General features: G+C 36.0%; 1 protein-coding gene across 1 annotated transcript in view; it reads right to left on the reverse strand.

Annotated features, from left to right (window-relative positions):
- PIK3C2G (phosphatidylinositol-4-phosphate 3-kinase catalytic subunit type 2 gamma) overlaps positions 1 to 14145 on the reverse strand; it is a 361656-nt gene that overhangs the window by 281223 nt on the left and 66288 nt on the right. Inside the window, exons 11-12 of the mRNA XM_007194812.2 lie at positions 10771 to 10893; positions 3966 to 4097 (exon numbers count right to left, since the gene is read on the reverse strand). Of these exons, the coding sequence (XP_007194874.2) occupies positions 3966 to 4097; positions 10771 to 10893 (255 nt within the window). The remainder of the gene's footprint in view (positions 1 to 3965; positions 4098 to 10770; positions 10894 to 14145) is intronic.

The raw sequence follows: 14145 nt of genomic DNA on the forward strand, positions 1-14145 counted from the left end.
GTTCACCAGTAGTTTTTTTTTTTTAATTGGAGTATAATTGCTTTACAATGTTGTCTTAGTTTCTGCTGTACAATGAAGTGAATTAGCTATATGTATACCTATATCCCCTCCCTCTTGGACCTCCCTCCCACCACCCTGCCCCCCATCCCACCCATCTAGGTCATCACAGAGCACCGAGCTGAGCTTCCTATGCTTACAATGCTGTGAAAAGGTTTATTAAGTCAGTTGAAATTAAGCAAACAAACAAAAACATGACAAAAGCAAAACATGCCAGAAACAGTTTCATATAGTGGAAAGAGCACCAGACGTTATATCAGGACATCTGTACCCTGTCTTCATTAACTAGCCTTAATTACCTTAAGTTCTTTGAGTTTCTTGCACAAAATCAGTGGTTTTCGAGAGTTTTATATTTGTTTTCATATGGCTTGGTGGTTGGGGGAGTAGACTTTAGAAAGGTGTTGAGGAGATGGCAAATAGATTTGACTCCAGAATTTCAAATGCCACCCTGCCCCCCCCCCCATCTAGCATGTATATAGACTGTTGATTGATCTTATACGTGGAGATTTTGAGTAAGATGTCATTAGAAAAGGACCATGCTGATAAATATAGCATTTCTATTCTTAAGGATCCTTTTAATTTCAATATTGTACAAATTCCTATGCCTAGAAAAGCCAAACCAAAATCTGTGGCACCAGGAGAACAGATGGGTTGGTTTACCCTCTCTGGGTCCCTGTTTCCTCAGACAATAAAAAAAGTGGTTTGAATACATTAATTATTGTCATTTTTAGCTAGGATTCTATACAACCATGGCTTGGCATTCTGGAACCAGCACTTCCAGAAGATCTCATACTGTAAAACTCTTTGGGACTCTGACTCTCATAGGTCTAACAGGTTTCATGCCCAAGAGCAGAGCCCAGGTAAGGCTGAGAGAGGCAGTGAGGTTTTCACAGTGCATTCATGGTGCAGGGCATGGCACATAAGGGCAGGAAGGGAGGCAGCTTGATGTAGTAACATGTGTGGAGAGGAGAGAAGTCAGCCCTTCATTCTGGTTCTTGTTCTATTCCTAAGTAGCCCAATGACCTCTAGCAGCCCCTTTAACCTTCCTTCATCATAAAGATCTTCACATATAAATGAGATATTTGAATTAGTTGAGCTCTGAGGGTCTTTCTTGTACAGGATGGAAGAATGATAAGGAATTTTCATCCACAACTTGCTTCAATTATTTGATTTTAAGGATATACCTGAAATGATCATTTATAGTGGGATCAGGGTTGGTTACTCAGACAACAGTCTAAGGAATAAAATTTTATTAAGATTAAGATTTATTTAGACCTCTTTTGAAATTCCGCTAAAGATTCTGATTTTCCTGGGCTTTAACGCATCTCAGGAGCTCTGAAAATACTGATGCTTGGCCCCTCCACAGACCAGTTAAATTAGAATCTTTGGGAACACATGGGTTTATTTTTAAATCTCCCCAGGAGATTCTATTGTTCAATAAAGGTTGAGAATCTCTGCACTGAAGGAGTTTACCACAATTTAGAAATGCTAAGTAACTACCATACTATTTGTTTTGAATTTAAGTAGGGAAGGTAGGTCATAGAAATTATTGAGGTGAGAACAACACTTTCTTACTGCAGTGTGGAGGCATTGTGAATATAGATATGGTATAAGTCCTGTCTGCAAAGGAGAGGATTATAAAACTTTCGTGGGCAAAATTTTACCTTTGTTTTTGAAACATATTTTTTAATAGGGTTGAAGGTGAATTTGTGTGCTTGAAAATGTTGAAGTTTATTTTTATTTGTACACACCCTCGATGCAGCTATAACCAATACATCTGAGTTTAATCTTCATTGGTTCTTCTGAAACCCACTTCTGGAAACCACAAAGACATAGGAAACCTTTAATTCTGCATATTTTCAGGTTGTGTGTATCTTGGAAAAAATAGAGACATAAATGCTCATTACAGCTCCACATGGTTGGGTATGAGAAATTCAAGCTGTAATAAATGATAGATTCAATACCAAATGTTTACGGGCAGGGGTCATTCCGTGAAAGAAAATGAAATTAAGTGACTTATTTGCTGTGATCTGGAAATACCTCCATCAAATAAATTGGGTTAGAATCTCTGTAACTCAAAGCAATGAGCACAGTGGGAGTTATTACATCTCCCCAACCGGCCCACATGATGGATTTCTGATGTCTTAAAAAGATCTGGATTTCTTTAAGTTGTTTAGCCCAGGAGAGAGGCAGATTTTCTGATTTTCATAAGAAATAGTCTTTTGGAAATACATTTACAAATCCTTACTGAAGCTCTCTTTGAAGTAAGTTGTGTTTCTGTGATGTCTCATCATCCACAATTTTGCCACTTTCTCTTAGGAAAACCATTTAGTATCAGTCCCATATGGCATTTCTTAAAGATGCCCATTGTCCACGATCACTCGCATATAAAATGTTTATCAGAGGTTAAGTGACAGATGACAAAACAACATGGAGGCAGTGTTTTAGTATCATAACCATGTAGAAAAAAGCTTTGAAGAGTAGCTTGAAAGACAAAAATATCCCGAACTTGTTATGTTTCACATTTTTTGATTACCTGTTATGTGAAAAGTAGTATGTTAGATGATGAGAGGGCATAAAATGAATTAAATTCTTTTTCAGTGAATAGCTGGAAATATATTCTACAAACATGCTGGATATTACAAATACTGCAGTTGAAACTTTAAAGAAACTCACTCATGAGATGGAAGGGCACCTGCATAGCTGCTCCTAGTGAGAAAGTAATGAAAGTTCTTAGCCCACAAATCAGATTTTTGAAATATCTGCTAACAGCAGTTGGTATTCCTTTTAGGGCTGAACTGTTTCTTATAGACTTTTGAAATTTTATTTCATTCTAAATCCCCTACAGAGATTGATATTTTTTCCAATTCAATTTAATAAACAAACCTGTACTGATTGCCTATTTATAAGAGGTACCATGTTAGATGACAGAAATTACAAAGAAGATACATTCCCTGTCCTCATACATGTGGAAATTGGCTATAACATGAAAACTAATAAAAGAGCAACACACACAAACACACACACACACATGTCATAATTAACCTAATAAAAATGATTTTAAAAATGTATCACAGTTGCTTTGATGATAATTTATTTATATTGACTAAATGTGGGAACTAAAAGCTGATGAATTTTCCTAACATTTTTATATTACCAAATCTTTCTAAAAGAGCAGGGGCAGAAACATCCTTTGTAATAATATTAAAATAACAACATAGGTTCTATTTCTTCGAAAGTCATGTAGTATACAATTTGATTCTAAAGCAAGTCTTGCCATGGAAAAGTAACTAAGATGTTTTATTTAAAATATTTTTTCCTTAATAACACTGAAAAATCATGTAATCGACTTTATCAAATATTCTAAGTATTAATAATTCAAAATCCTTATGGTTAAATCAACAGTTAATTTTTCAATGGCAATTAGTTCTGATAGAATATCAGAACTCCTATTTGGCTTACTTTTCTGAAAAATATACTCTTAAAGTTGACATATATTTCTTCTTGGGAATAAAAGGTCAGTAAACCAATTACATTGAATAATTTTACTTCAGCCAGAATTTCATGACTTATATTGTTTCTAAATGACAGTACTGATCTAAATCATTTTAAATTAGTAATTCCAGAGAAACTGGCTGGTCACATAAGGAAAAGAAATTGAGATTGGTCATGCCAATACCTTTTCATGACCCAGTTGACAAGCTGAGCATGAGGCCTGTTTCTAAAGCCACTTCTACATTTTGCTTTTCAGTCCTGCTTTCAATAGTCATGATTTATATTGAGCTACCTCAATTTTAGAATAAAATGTCTTCTTAATTTTCTCATTATGCCATATATGGCTCACTATCCAGTTCCAAGGAGGTTTTTATTGAGATGGAAGTTTTATTAATCACAAATGATATACTTACTGTTTTGGAAACAGTGGAAGACAAGTCCAGGCCAATAAATCTGCATTGTTCGTTGCACAGGTAATCCCAAACAGTTTTATAGTGAGCATGGATTCCCTTGGAAGTGACTTTATTTCAAGAGGAAAATTGATTCTTAAAATAAAAGAAAGAAGTAGGTTATCTACCCAATTGCAACGATGTTTTCATAAATATTTCCTTGTAATATAATGTCATGTGACAAAAATATTTTAACTATTCGACTCGAGGCATCCTCTTAAATTTTGTGTTGTATCTTGTAAAAGTAGAAATATAGCAGAAGTACATAGAGTAATGAGATTGATTACTCTATGGGGATTGCTATAATTTTGATAAATAAGCTTATTTTTTTAAATTACAATAACTTGAGCATAATAAAAGAATGATTAACATTGTCTTAGGGAATAGGGGGAGGGCAGGAAATAACTCATAATGGGTCTTAAAGAGTAAGTTGGTTACAATCAGATGGAGATTTGGAAAAGAATATTCCAAGAAGAGAAAAGTGCATAGACAAGGGCATATATGCATGTAGCTGAGGAGTGATGAGCGGCTCATTGTGGCTAGAACACAGAATGTAGTCAAGCTGATCTGGAAAGTTATGGAGGATGCAATTAGAAAGACAGGTGGTTGCCAGGATGTTTAAGAACTCTGTATGCTAGGCAAAGGGATCTGAGATTTTTCCTAATGGCAAAAGGAAATGTTTAAATGAAAGAGCTAAAAGCATAGAAAGTTGTTTATAATTTTAAATGTGGACTATTCTGGGTGATAATGAGATTCCATGAATTTGGGGGCTGATTGCTGAGATGTAATAGACAATACAATTCCTGGATATGTCAAGGTGAATCAAACTCAGACCCTGGATGGATTGTAGATATGGACAAAAAAAGTGGCTAAGTATAAACACAAGATTGTTAATAGTGGAAAAAAACTTGAATTGGGGCATTGAATCCATCAATATATATGAGACTGCTTAGAAGGTTATAAATGATACTGTAAGATTGAGAGGGGTACACCTGGGTGGTTGAAGTATCTAAGAAGAAAGGGCTTTTGACAGAATGTTGAGAGTGTTATCTGAGGTCCCTAATCATGGACAGGAAGAAGGATACAAAAGCCTCAAGAGAAGTATGGGGTTTAGGAGAGATCTACTTATGAGACAAGAAGACATTTTTCAAAAAGTTGAGATGGGGGAATATGTTTACTAGAAGATGATAATGCTATGAAGAAATGGGAAAATTGGAACAGATGTTAGCATGTAGGGGAAGATTAATGGGAACTGATTCACCAAGGAATGGGAAGAAGTAAAAGGAAAGTGACTGGAAGAGCAAATGGGCAGTTTGTATTGGATGATACCTGATGCCATTAGGTATGAGGAGTATGAACAAAATCCACTGGCCTTGTAATTCCCAGTTGAACTTTGAAGTCAAGTTGTTTTAGCAGTGGGTGATTATTAGAGGACTGATTGTGACCAAAGTCTATTATCCAACTGGAAAGTGCTTACTGAGGTTGGCCCAGGTGAGGCCTCAGGTAGTATCGAGTGTCTTCTCACACAAGAAGTTGGCTGTCTAATCTGGATATGGGGAGCAGTCCTTACTCAGGGTGTAAAATAAGACTTTGGTGACCTCCTTTTGTGTGTGGCTAGGCAGCATTCAGCCTTAGGAATGAGGAGGAGTTAATTCAGCCCAGTGATCATAACTGATTTTGAGGAAGTACACATCTCTCCCCTCAACATGCTGTTCTCTGAGATGGAGAGGTCCAGACCCAGGTGGTAGTAAGACATCTAACAAAAGGAAAGACAGAAGGGCTATTTTAGAGTTTGAATGGATATTTGACTAACAGCATATTAGTGGAATAGGACAATGAAGAATTAAAGATGAATTCCAGGCTTCCAGATTATGTTGTAGTGGATTACCTTTAACAGATAGAAAACACAGAGGAGGAGTATGGGATAGGGGATATATGTGCAGTTTAGGGCATGATGTCATTGAGTTAATAATAACTCAGAGATGTCAATATGTAAGCTATTAGCGGAGATGAATCAGAGGTTTGGATTTGCATACATGTGCATTCAAATATTGGCCCCATGACTGAACAGATGTTCTTCTTTGAGTGATGAATTTAACCTTTCTAAGCCTTGTTTTTCTTATCCATAAATGGAATGACTATTACATAACACAGTATGTGGCAAATGGTAGGTTGTATATCAGCCTTATATTCAGTATTCTATCAATAATGTAATAACTTATATTAGCCATTGTAGACAGATAAAATATAATTCTAGTTAAAAGTAAGGAAGGGAAATAAAGACTAGAGTAAAAAAAAATATTTTTCAAGATTAGTGAAATTTAGACTATTGAAAATTAAATTATTACATATTTAGATATCTAAAATTAAAAGTCTCTTTTCTTTCATATTCCTTCATGGTCATAATATTCATTCAATGTAATGTGAACATATTTCTCAGCTTAAAAGAAGCTCTGAAACTCAACATAAAATGTTGATGATTCTGTGGAATGCAGAGTAATTTCTTGAATATTCTCTCTTTTACCTGTAATTGACTTTCTATTCAGTTTTCATATTGCTGTGGTAGGATGGAAGCTATAATTTCACTTTATTTCTCACATAATCTGGAATGTTTTTTCCCATTGAATCTGGCTTCTTCATGTATAACTTCACTTATTAGTGAGCTTTTCATATCAAGAATGACAAAAAATTCGATAAGTTACAGTGGATAGTTACTGCCAATCTCCATTCTGTCATTTTTATTAATAAAGATAAATTCTTATAGGGTAAGAATATATGCTTTACAAATAGTTATTTATTCATTTCTTGAATAGATATGGATTTTTGAAGCCAGAATAATCTGAGTCACTGAGAAGTCTTTTTTTATTAACTTCTACATGGCTATTGAAAAATCAAAGGAATGAACTTTTACACAAAAAAAGGAAGAAAAATACTTTAAGAGACAATTCAATAAGTGAAGTCAGATTGCTTCTTTATATCCAAGCTGTTGGCACAGACCTCAAGTTTTAACCAGATGTTTGCCTTACTCTGCTGTTAAAAATGAGTAAACACTGAAATTTTTCTTAAACTTTCTTTTCTTCTATATGAGACAGCTTTTCTAAAATCAGAATAAGTTTTTGATAGTGAAAATGGAAGATTTAAAAAGTCACATTGTATAGAACTCCCTTATTAACACTAATATAAAATAATAGACCATGGTAAGGACTTTGACTTTTATCTGAGTGAAAAAGGGAGCCATTGAAGGATTATAAAACAGAAGAATGATGTGGCCTGACTTACATTTTAAAAGAGGTTACTTTAACTGCTGTGTGAGAAGGATTCTAAAGGTGCAAGGGAAGTAGGGTGACTATTACAGGCTACTGTAGGAATACAGGGGAGATATGATGGTGGCCTAGACCAGTGAAAGTGATGAGAAGTAATGTTCTGGAAATATTCTGAGAGAGACAGTAGGATTCATGGACATCGGGTTCTGAGAGAAGGAAATTCAGGCTAAGGATTTGACCTGAACAACCGATACTGGAAATGATCATCCAGAGTGGCCATCCATGGGTGGAACAAGTTTGGAGTGTAAGATCAAGAGTTTAGTTTTAGACATGTTGAGTGAGTACGTGTGAAGTTTGTGACTGATGCCTGTGTTGGCGATATAAATTTGGGAGTTGTTGGCATATAGATGGCATTTAAAGCTATGTGACTATAAGAGAAAACTAAGGAGTAAAGATAGATACAACAGAAGAGGCTTTAGGTTAAGACTATGATCAGTCTGGGAGAAGAAAAGAATATGGAGAAGGAATGCCCAGTGAGGGAGGAGAAAAGCTTAAAGAATGTGGGAGCCAGCTCCTACCAGATCATGTAAGATGAAGACTGAGAAACAAACATCAGATTTAGCTTTGCAGGTCATGAGTGACTCTAATGGTCAATTTCAGTGGAGCAGAGATGATGAAAGCCTGATTGGAGAATGCATGAGAGCAGAGGAAAAAAATGGAAGAACGTGAATACAGACGACTCTTTGGAAGGGTTTTGCTGCAAAGTAGAGGGAAAAAATGGCATGGCTGCTGTTGAAAAAATGAAGTAGAGTTTGTTTTGTTTTTTAACTTAAGATGTGAGAACTATTTGTAGAATATAAATACTCAGCCCAAGATTTTATATGTTGTAAGAAACAGTATGAAAATCACAGTAAAAACCTCAGCTTTGGAGTCAGAGTGGGTCTGAGCACTGGTTCTGCCACTTACTGGTTGTGGGACCTGGGGCAAGTTAATTAAGTTTCATAAACATTAATATTCTGATCTGTAAAATGGAGACGACAGTATCTGTTCTGGATTTTTGTTATTAAGTTTAGATGAGATAATATATTTGGGGGGTATACTCTGATGACTGGAATACAATAAGCGGTCAAAATGTATGTAACATATTATTGTTAAACGAAGTTTCTGTCCTTAAGTTTACAGTCTAGTAATAAAATGTATGATCAACTGTAGAGTAATGGGTACATGTTAATAAAATATATAAAGAATGCTACAGGCCAAGCACCTAGAAAAATGGTAAATAAATATTTTTAATGTAAATAAAATGAGAAGAACTCTGGGTTAAAGTAACTAACTCTTGAGGGAATCAAAGAAACTCTCATAGGAAAGATAGCAATCATGCACTCTCTTTTTTAAATTTATTTAAAAAATTTTTTACTTATATTTTATTTTATTTTTTATTTTTATTTTTATTTTTTTAACATATTTATTGGAGTATAATTGCTTTACAATGGTGTGTTAGTTTCTGCTTTATAACAAAGTGAATCAGCTATACATATACATATGTCCCCATATCTCCTCCCTCTTGGTGATCAGCTCAGTGCTTTGTGACCACCTAGAGGGGTGGGATAGGGAGGGTGGGAGAGAGACACTCATGCACTCTTGAAGGAAGAGAAGAAAAGTATACCAATGAAGTTATTCCAACAACACTAATGATTTTCAATTTATTTTGAGATTTTTTTTCTTTGACTTTAGAATTAGTAGATTTTTCCCTTGAATTGTTTAAATAATAGCACATATCTGTCAGTTGAAAATGAATCCGACTTTTTGAAACAACCAGGAATAAGTTTTAATTAAGTCAGAAGAATAACTCTAGTAATTGAACTGGTTAATGCATTTTTGAGGAATCACTTATTATACAAAATTCATTCACTTGCCAAGCTACACTTCCTGGACTCTTACTCTGTCTGGTGCTGCTAGGGATAAAATTTGAAAATTTGAAAATAAAAAAATAAAAATCTTTGTATCCTTTAGCAGAAGCAAACAGAAATGTAAACAAACACATTCAGTAAGAGACCATAAGACAGTACTTTGAGGTTCAGACCAAACGAAAAAAGAAAAGGTGGCCAATTTTTAAATAATGATACAGGAAAGGGTTTATAGAGAAGGTGGAAGAGTGTTCTGGAAGATAATTAGGAGTTCCCAAAGTAGGCAGTGAAGACACTGTTCTCCTGACAGATGGATGACCCCTAGCAGAGGCGTGATTTCTCAGTTCATAGGGTAAGTAGATTAGATGCAGAGAGTGGCTGGGTGCACGGGCAGACAGTGGGGCTAACTCCAGAGATGAAAGTGCAGAGACAGGCAGGGACCAAACCACAGAGGGCCTTGTGTGCTATGCTAAATTACTTGTATTTTACCTTACAGGAATTGGGGAGCCACTAAAGAATTTTACAAGCAGAAATGATTCTGTGCAATGGAAGGGGATTTTGTAATTGAAGGTCAGGTTTTCAAGAAGAGATAAAGGTTGTCACGGTCCTAGAAGAAGGAGGATTTGCTTTGGAGTATGTAAGAATTGAGGAACACATGTTATGTCTCAGGACTCAGTGTCCATTGATTGTGGTAACACTAAGAGTGGGATAGATGGTACTATTCTAACACCATCTTCAGAGTCCCAGAAATTTTGGCTCATATATATCAATAGGACAGTACAATATTGGGACTCAAATTATCTCCTAAGAAAGCCTGACCTTCTGAAAGGGCTGATGGATAGCAGGCTGGGGAGTTTTCTTCTACTTGTGGTGGGAAGAAAATTGGCTCTCAGTGGATCAGTGGAGACCCCAGAGAAAGGACAGCAGAGCAGTGTCATGGGAATAGCAAGGAAAAGCAACGGTAACCATATAAGAGCCATAGATGGAGCCTAGGAGCCCCCTGAGATTCTGAGTAAAGCAAAGGCTTGAGGTGGGAGGCAGAGAAGAGGAGGAAGGCATGGATAGTGTCAAGAAGGTTCTCTTCCTTCTTGATTTAATAAATCTCTATAAAATGAAGAAGTAGGAGTTGATTACCCCAAATTAGGTGACAGTTTACACAACACATAGATAATTACTGTTCAAAAATTTGATTGTTTAAACAAATTTATAACTGGCTTTTGGGGAAAAATGAGATTACATATGTTATTAGGTGATTTCTTTCTTCTTTGTTATATCTGGAATCTACCTCCCTCTAACCCCAAGTAGAGGCTATTCCTTTTATCCACAGTCTGTGAATGATTAATAATTCTCCCTTTCCCAATTTCCCTCTTTGAGCAGTTCAACACACGTAGAATGGACACTTATCTAGATTTCTAAATGGAACTTTAATCTGCTGAATTGAAATCAGTTATCTATTATGCCTAGCATATTTATCACATCACTGAATCAAATCAACTGGCAACATTTAAAAAAAATCATACCCTTCACTTAAGAAAAGGGGGAAAAAAACCCTGATCTTTATTAGACAAATGATCCTGCCAGAACAAAGATTAAACTTACGTTTCATTCCAGTTAACCAAGAAAAAAAACAATTTTTTGACTGGAATATTTCTGCAGTTTCTCACTTGGCACAGTTTCTTTCCAGCATATGTAAGCCAACAGGAAAAAGAAAATGCTTTATACCTAAAAAGAAACAACATTGATTCAATAAGCTGAATGCTATAAAGGAACCAGTTTTCTATATGGGTCAATTATTTTTATAGTTAAAAGTCAAATGAAATGGTAAAGTGTTATTTGATTGTATAGAGTGTACTTTAAAAATTACTAAGAATTTATGTTTGGTGACTTCAGCAAGATTGCAGAATAAGAAGCCCTAGACCCTCCTTCCCCCCTGGAGACACCAATTCAATTTCCTTTGCGAGAAATCCAGAAACATGTTAAAAGGCTCTTGCACCACAGGCAAGTGCAAAACCAGCCACATAAAAATCAGTAGGAAAATTCATGGCACTCATTTTCCAGAGCTCCTCCTCCTCACAGCAGAGTGTTGTGGGATCAGGAGGAAACTCCCAACTCCTAGCTTCTCCCTTGGCTGGGAAAGAGAAGACTAGAACATATGCCTAACATTTAGACTTTTTAGGGGTCTATCCAAGGGACTGGTTTCTCTCTTGCTGCATCTAAGTGCAGAATAGGAATGGGTGTCAGTTTGGAGGACTCTGAGAACAAAGGCAATGGTTTGAACTAGCACAAACTCACTCACCACTTCCCCCCAGCTCAGTGCAAAATGAATAGGAGAAAACCCCCAACTCCCAGCTTCTCCCTTGGGAAAGATTTGGATTGTGATTCCAATGTTGCAGCTTTTTTGGGGGGTGCTGCCTGAGGGACTGGTTTCTGTCTCAGAATGCTGATGGGGTATGATACACTCTAGATGCCTGGGGACCATGGACTTAGGAGAACAAAGAAGAGCTGGGAGGCTTGCTGCCACTCCAGAGGATATGTGGGGCAGCAGACAGAGGTTGATGCAGCTTGATGGTCTCTGCATTGGCAGGAAGAGAGGGGAGCAGGGAAAGTGTAGTGTGCATCCAACATTTTGGCTTTTTCAGGGGGCTGTATGAGGAACTGGTTTATGTCTTATGCAACAGAGCACTGATGGGACCTGGCACATTCTGGATGCCTGGGAGCAACTGAGAACAAAAAAGAGCTGGGCAGCTTATGGAGCACCAAAGAACCAGCAGTACCACAGGTCAACCCTAGATGAAACAAGAAATTCAACATCTTGAAGAAAGAAGAAAAACCTCTCTGATTGGGAATTTACACACAGAAGCCCAAGGAATATGCATCTACAGAAAAGATTTGAAAGGCCCCCCAAATCTCTAGCTGGACTGATTGGTAACATTCTTCCCCTGTATGAAACCACTCCATAAAGACTGGGAGAGGTAGCTGTTTTTTTCAAATGCTCAAATCCCAATACAAAGTAAAACAAAGGTATACGAAGAAAGAGGAAAACATGGCCCAACCAAAGGAACAAAATAAATCTCCAGAAACTAATCTTAAAGAAATGGAAGTATATGAACTACCTGACAAAGAATTTTATATATAACAAAATGAGAACATCAAGAAAGAGATAAACATATTAAAAAGAACCACACAGAAATTTTGGAGCTGAAGAATACAATAATTGAATTGAAAAAAATCAGTAGAGAGGTTCAAGGGCAGACTTGATCAAGCAGAAGAAAAAAATCAGTGAGCTCAAAGATAGGTATTTGAAATTATTCAGTTAGGGAAGCAAAAAGAAAAAAAATGAAGAAGAGTAAAGAAAGTCTAAGGGACTTATGGGATACACAGGACAAATATACACATTATATGAGTCCCAGGAAGAAACGACTGAAAGAGGCAGAAAGCTGATATGAAGAAATAATGGCTGAAAACGTATTAATTGTGGGGAAGGAAATGGACACTCAGCTTCAAGAAGCCCAACAGACCAAACTAGGATGAGCCCAAAAAAGACCACACTAAAACACGTTAAAATCAAACATCAAAAGTCAAAGACATAGAGAGAATTTTGAAAGCAGCAAGAGAAAAGTGATCTGCCACATAAAAGAGATCTCATCAGTTTTTCAGCAGATTTCTCAGCAGAAACCTTAAAGGCCAGATGGAGTGGAAGTGATATATTCAAAGTTCTGAAAGAAAAAAATATAATTATATCTGGCAAAGCTGTCCTTCAAAAATGAAGGAGAAATAAATACTTCCTCAGGTAAAAAGCTGAGGGAGTTCATCAGCACTAGACCTGACTTACATGAAATGCTAAAGGGAGTCCTTCAAGTTGAAATGAAAGGATGCTAAACAGCAACACAAAAGCATATGAAAGTATAAAAGCTTACTGGTAAAGGAAAATATACAGACAAATACAGAATACTGTAAGACTGTAATGGTGGTCCATGAACAACTTTTAACTCTGGATAGAATATAATGGACAAAGTATGGAAAAACTTTAATTATAAAAATATATAAAATATAAGAAGATGCCATTTGTGATATCAGTAACATAAAGTGTGGTGAGGGGAGAAGAAAAGAGTAGAGTTTTTGTATCTGATTGAAGTTGTTATCAGCTTACAACAGTGTTTTAAATATAAGATGTTTTATGTGAGGCCCATGATCACCACAAAGAAAACACCAACCTATAGAAGATAAAAGAAAATAAGAAAGGAATTGAAGTATGCCATTACAAAAACTCAGAAGAACACAAAGGGAAACGGCAAGAGAGGAAAAGAGGGACAAAAATGTTACAAGATAGAAAACAATGAAAAAAATGGCAATAGAAAGTCCTTCCCTATCATTAATTACATTAAATATACATTAAATTCTACAATCAGAAGACATAGCATAACTGAATGAATTAGAAAACAAGATCCAACCATACGCTGTCTACAAGAGATGTACTTTAGATTTAAGGATACACCTGAAAGTGAAAGGACAGAAAAAGATATTCTATGTAAATGGTAATCAGAAGAGAGCAGCAGTGGCCATACTTATATAAGACAAAATAGACTTTAAGTTAAAACTGTCACAACTGACAAGGACATTATATAATGATAAAGGGGTCAACTCATCAAGAGGATACAACAGTTGTAAATATACATGCACCCCAAATTGAAGCAAATATATTAAGCAAACATTGACAGAATGAAAAGGAGAAATAGACAACAACAAACTAATAACAGAAGATCTCAATACTGGTTATAATGAATAGAACAAACAGACAGAAGCCCAATAAAGAAACAGAGGGTTTGAATAACACTATAGCCCAAATGAACCTAACAAATATTTATAGAACATTCCACCCAAGCTTAGGGCAATACACATTCTTCTCAAGTGCACATGGATCACAAAATAGGTCACAAAACAAGTCTTAACAAATTTGAGAAAACTGAAATCATA

The sequence above is a fragment of the Balaenoptera acutorostrata genome, chromosome 11 (assembly GCF_949987535.1).
Source record: "Balaenoptera acutorostrata chromosome 11, mBalAcu1.1, whole genome shotgun sequence".
Taxonomy (NCBI): Eukaryota; Metazoa; Chordata; class Mammalia; order Artiodactyla; family Balaenopteridae; genus Balaenoptera; species Balaenoptera acutorostrata.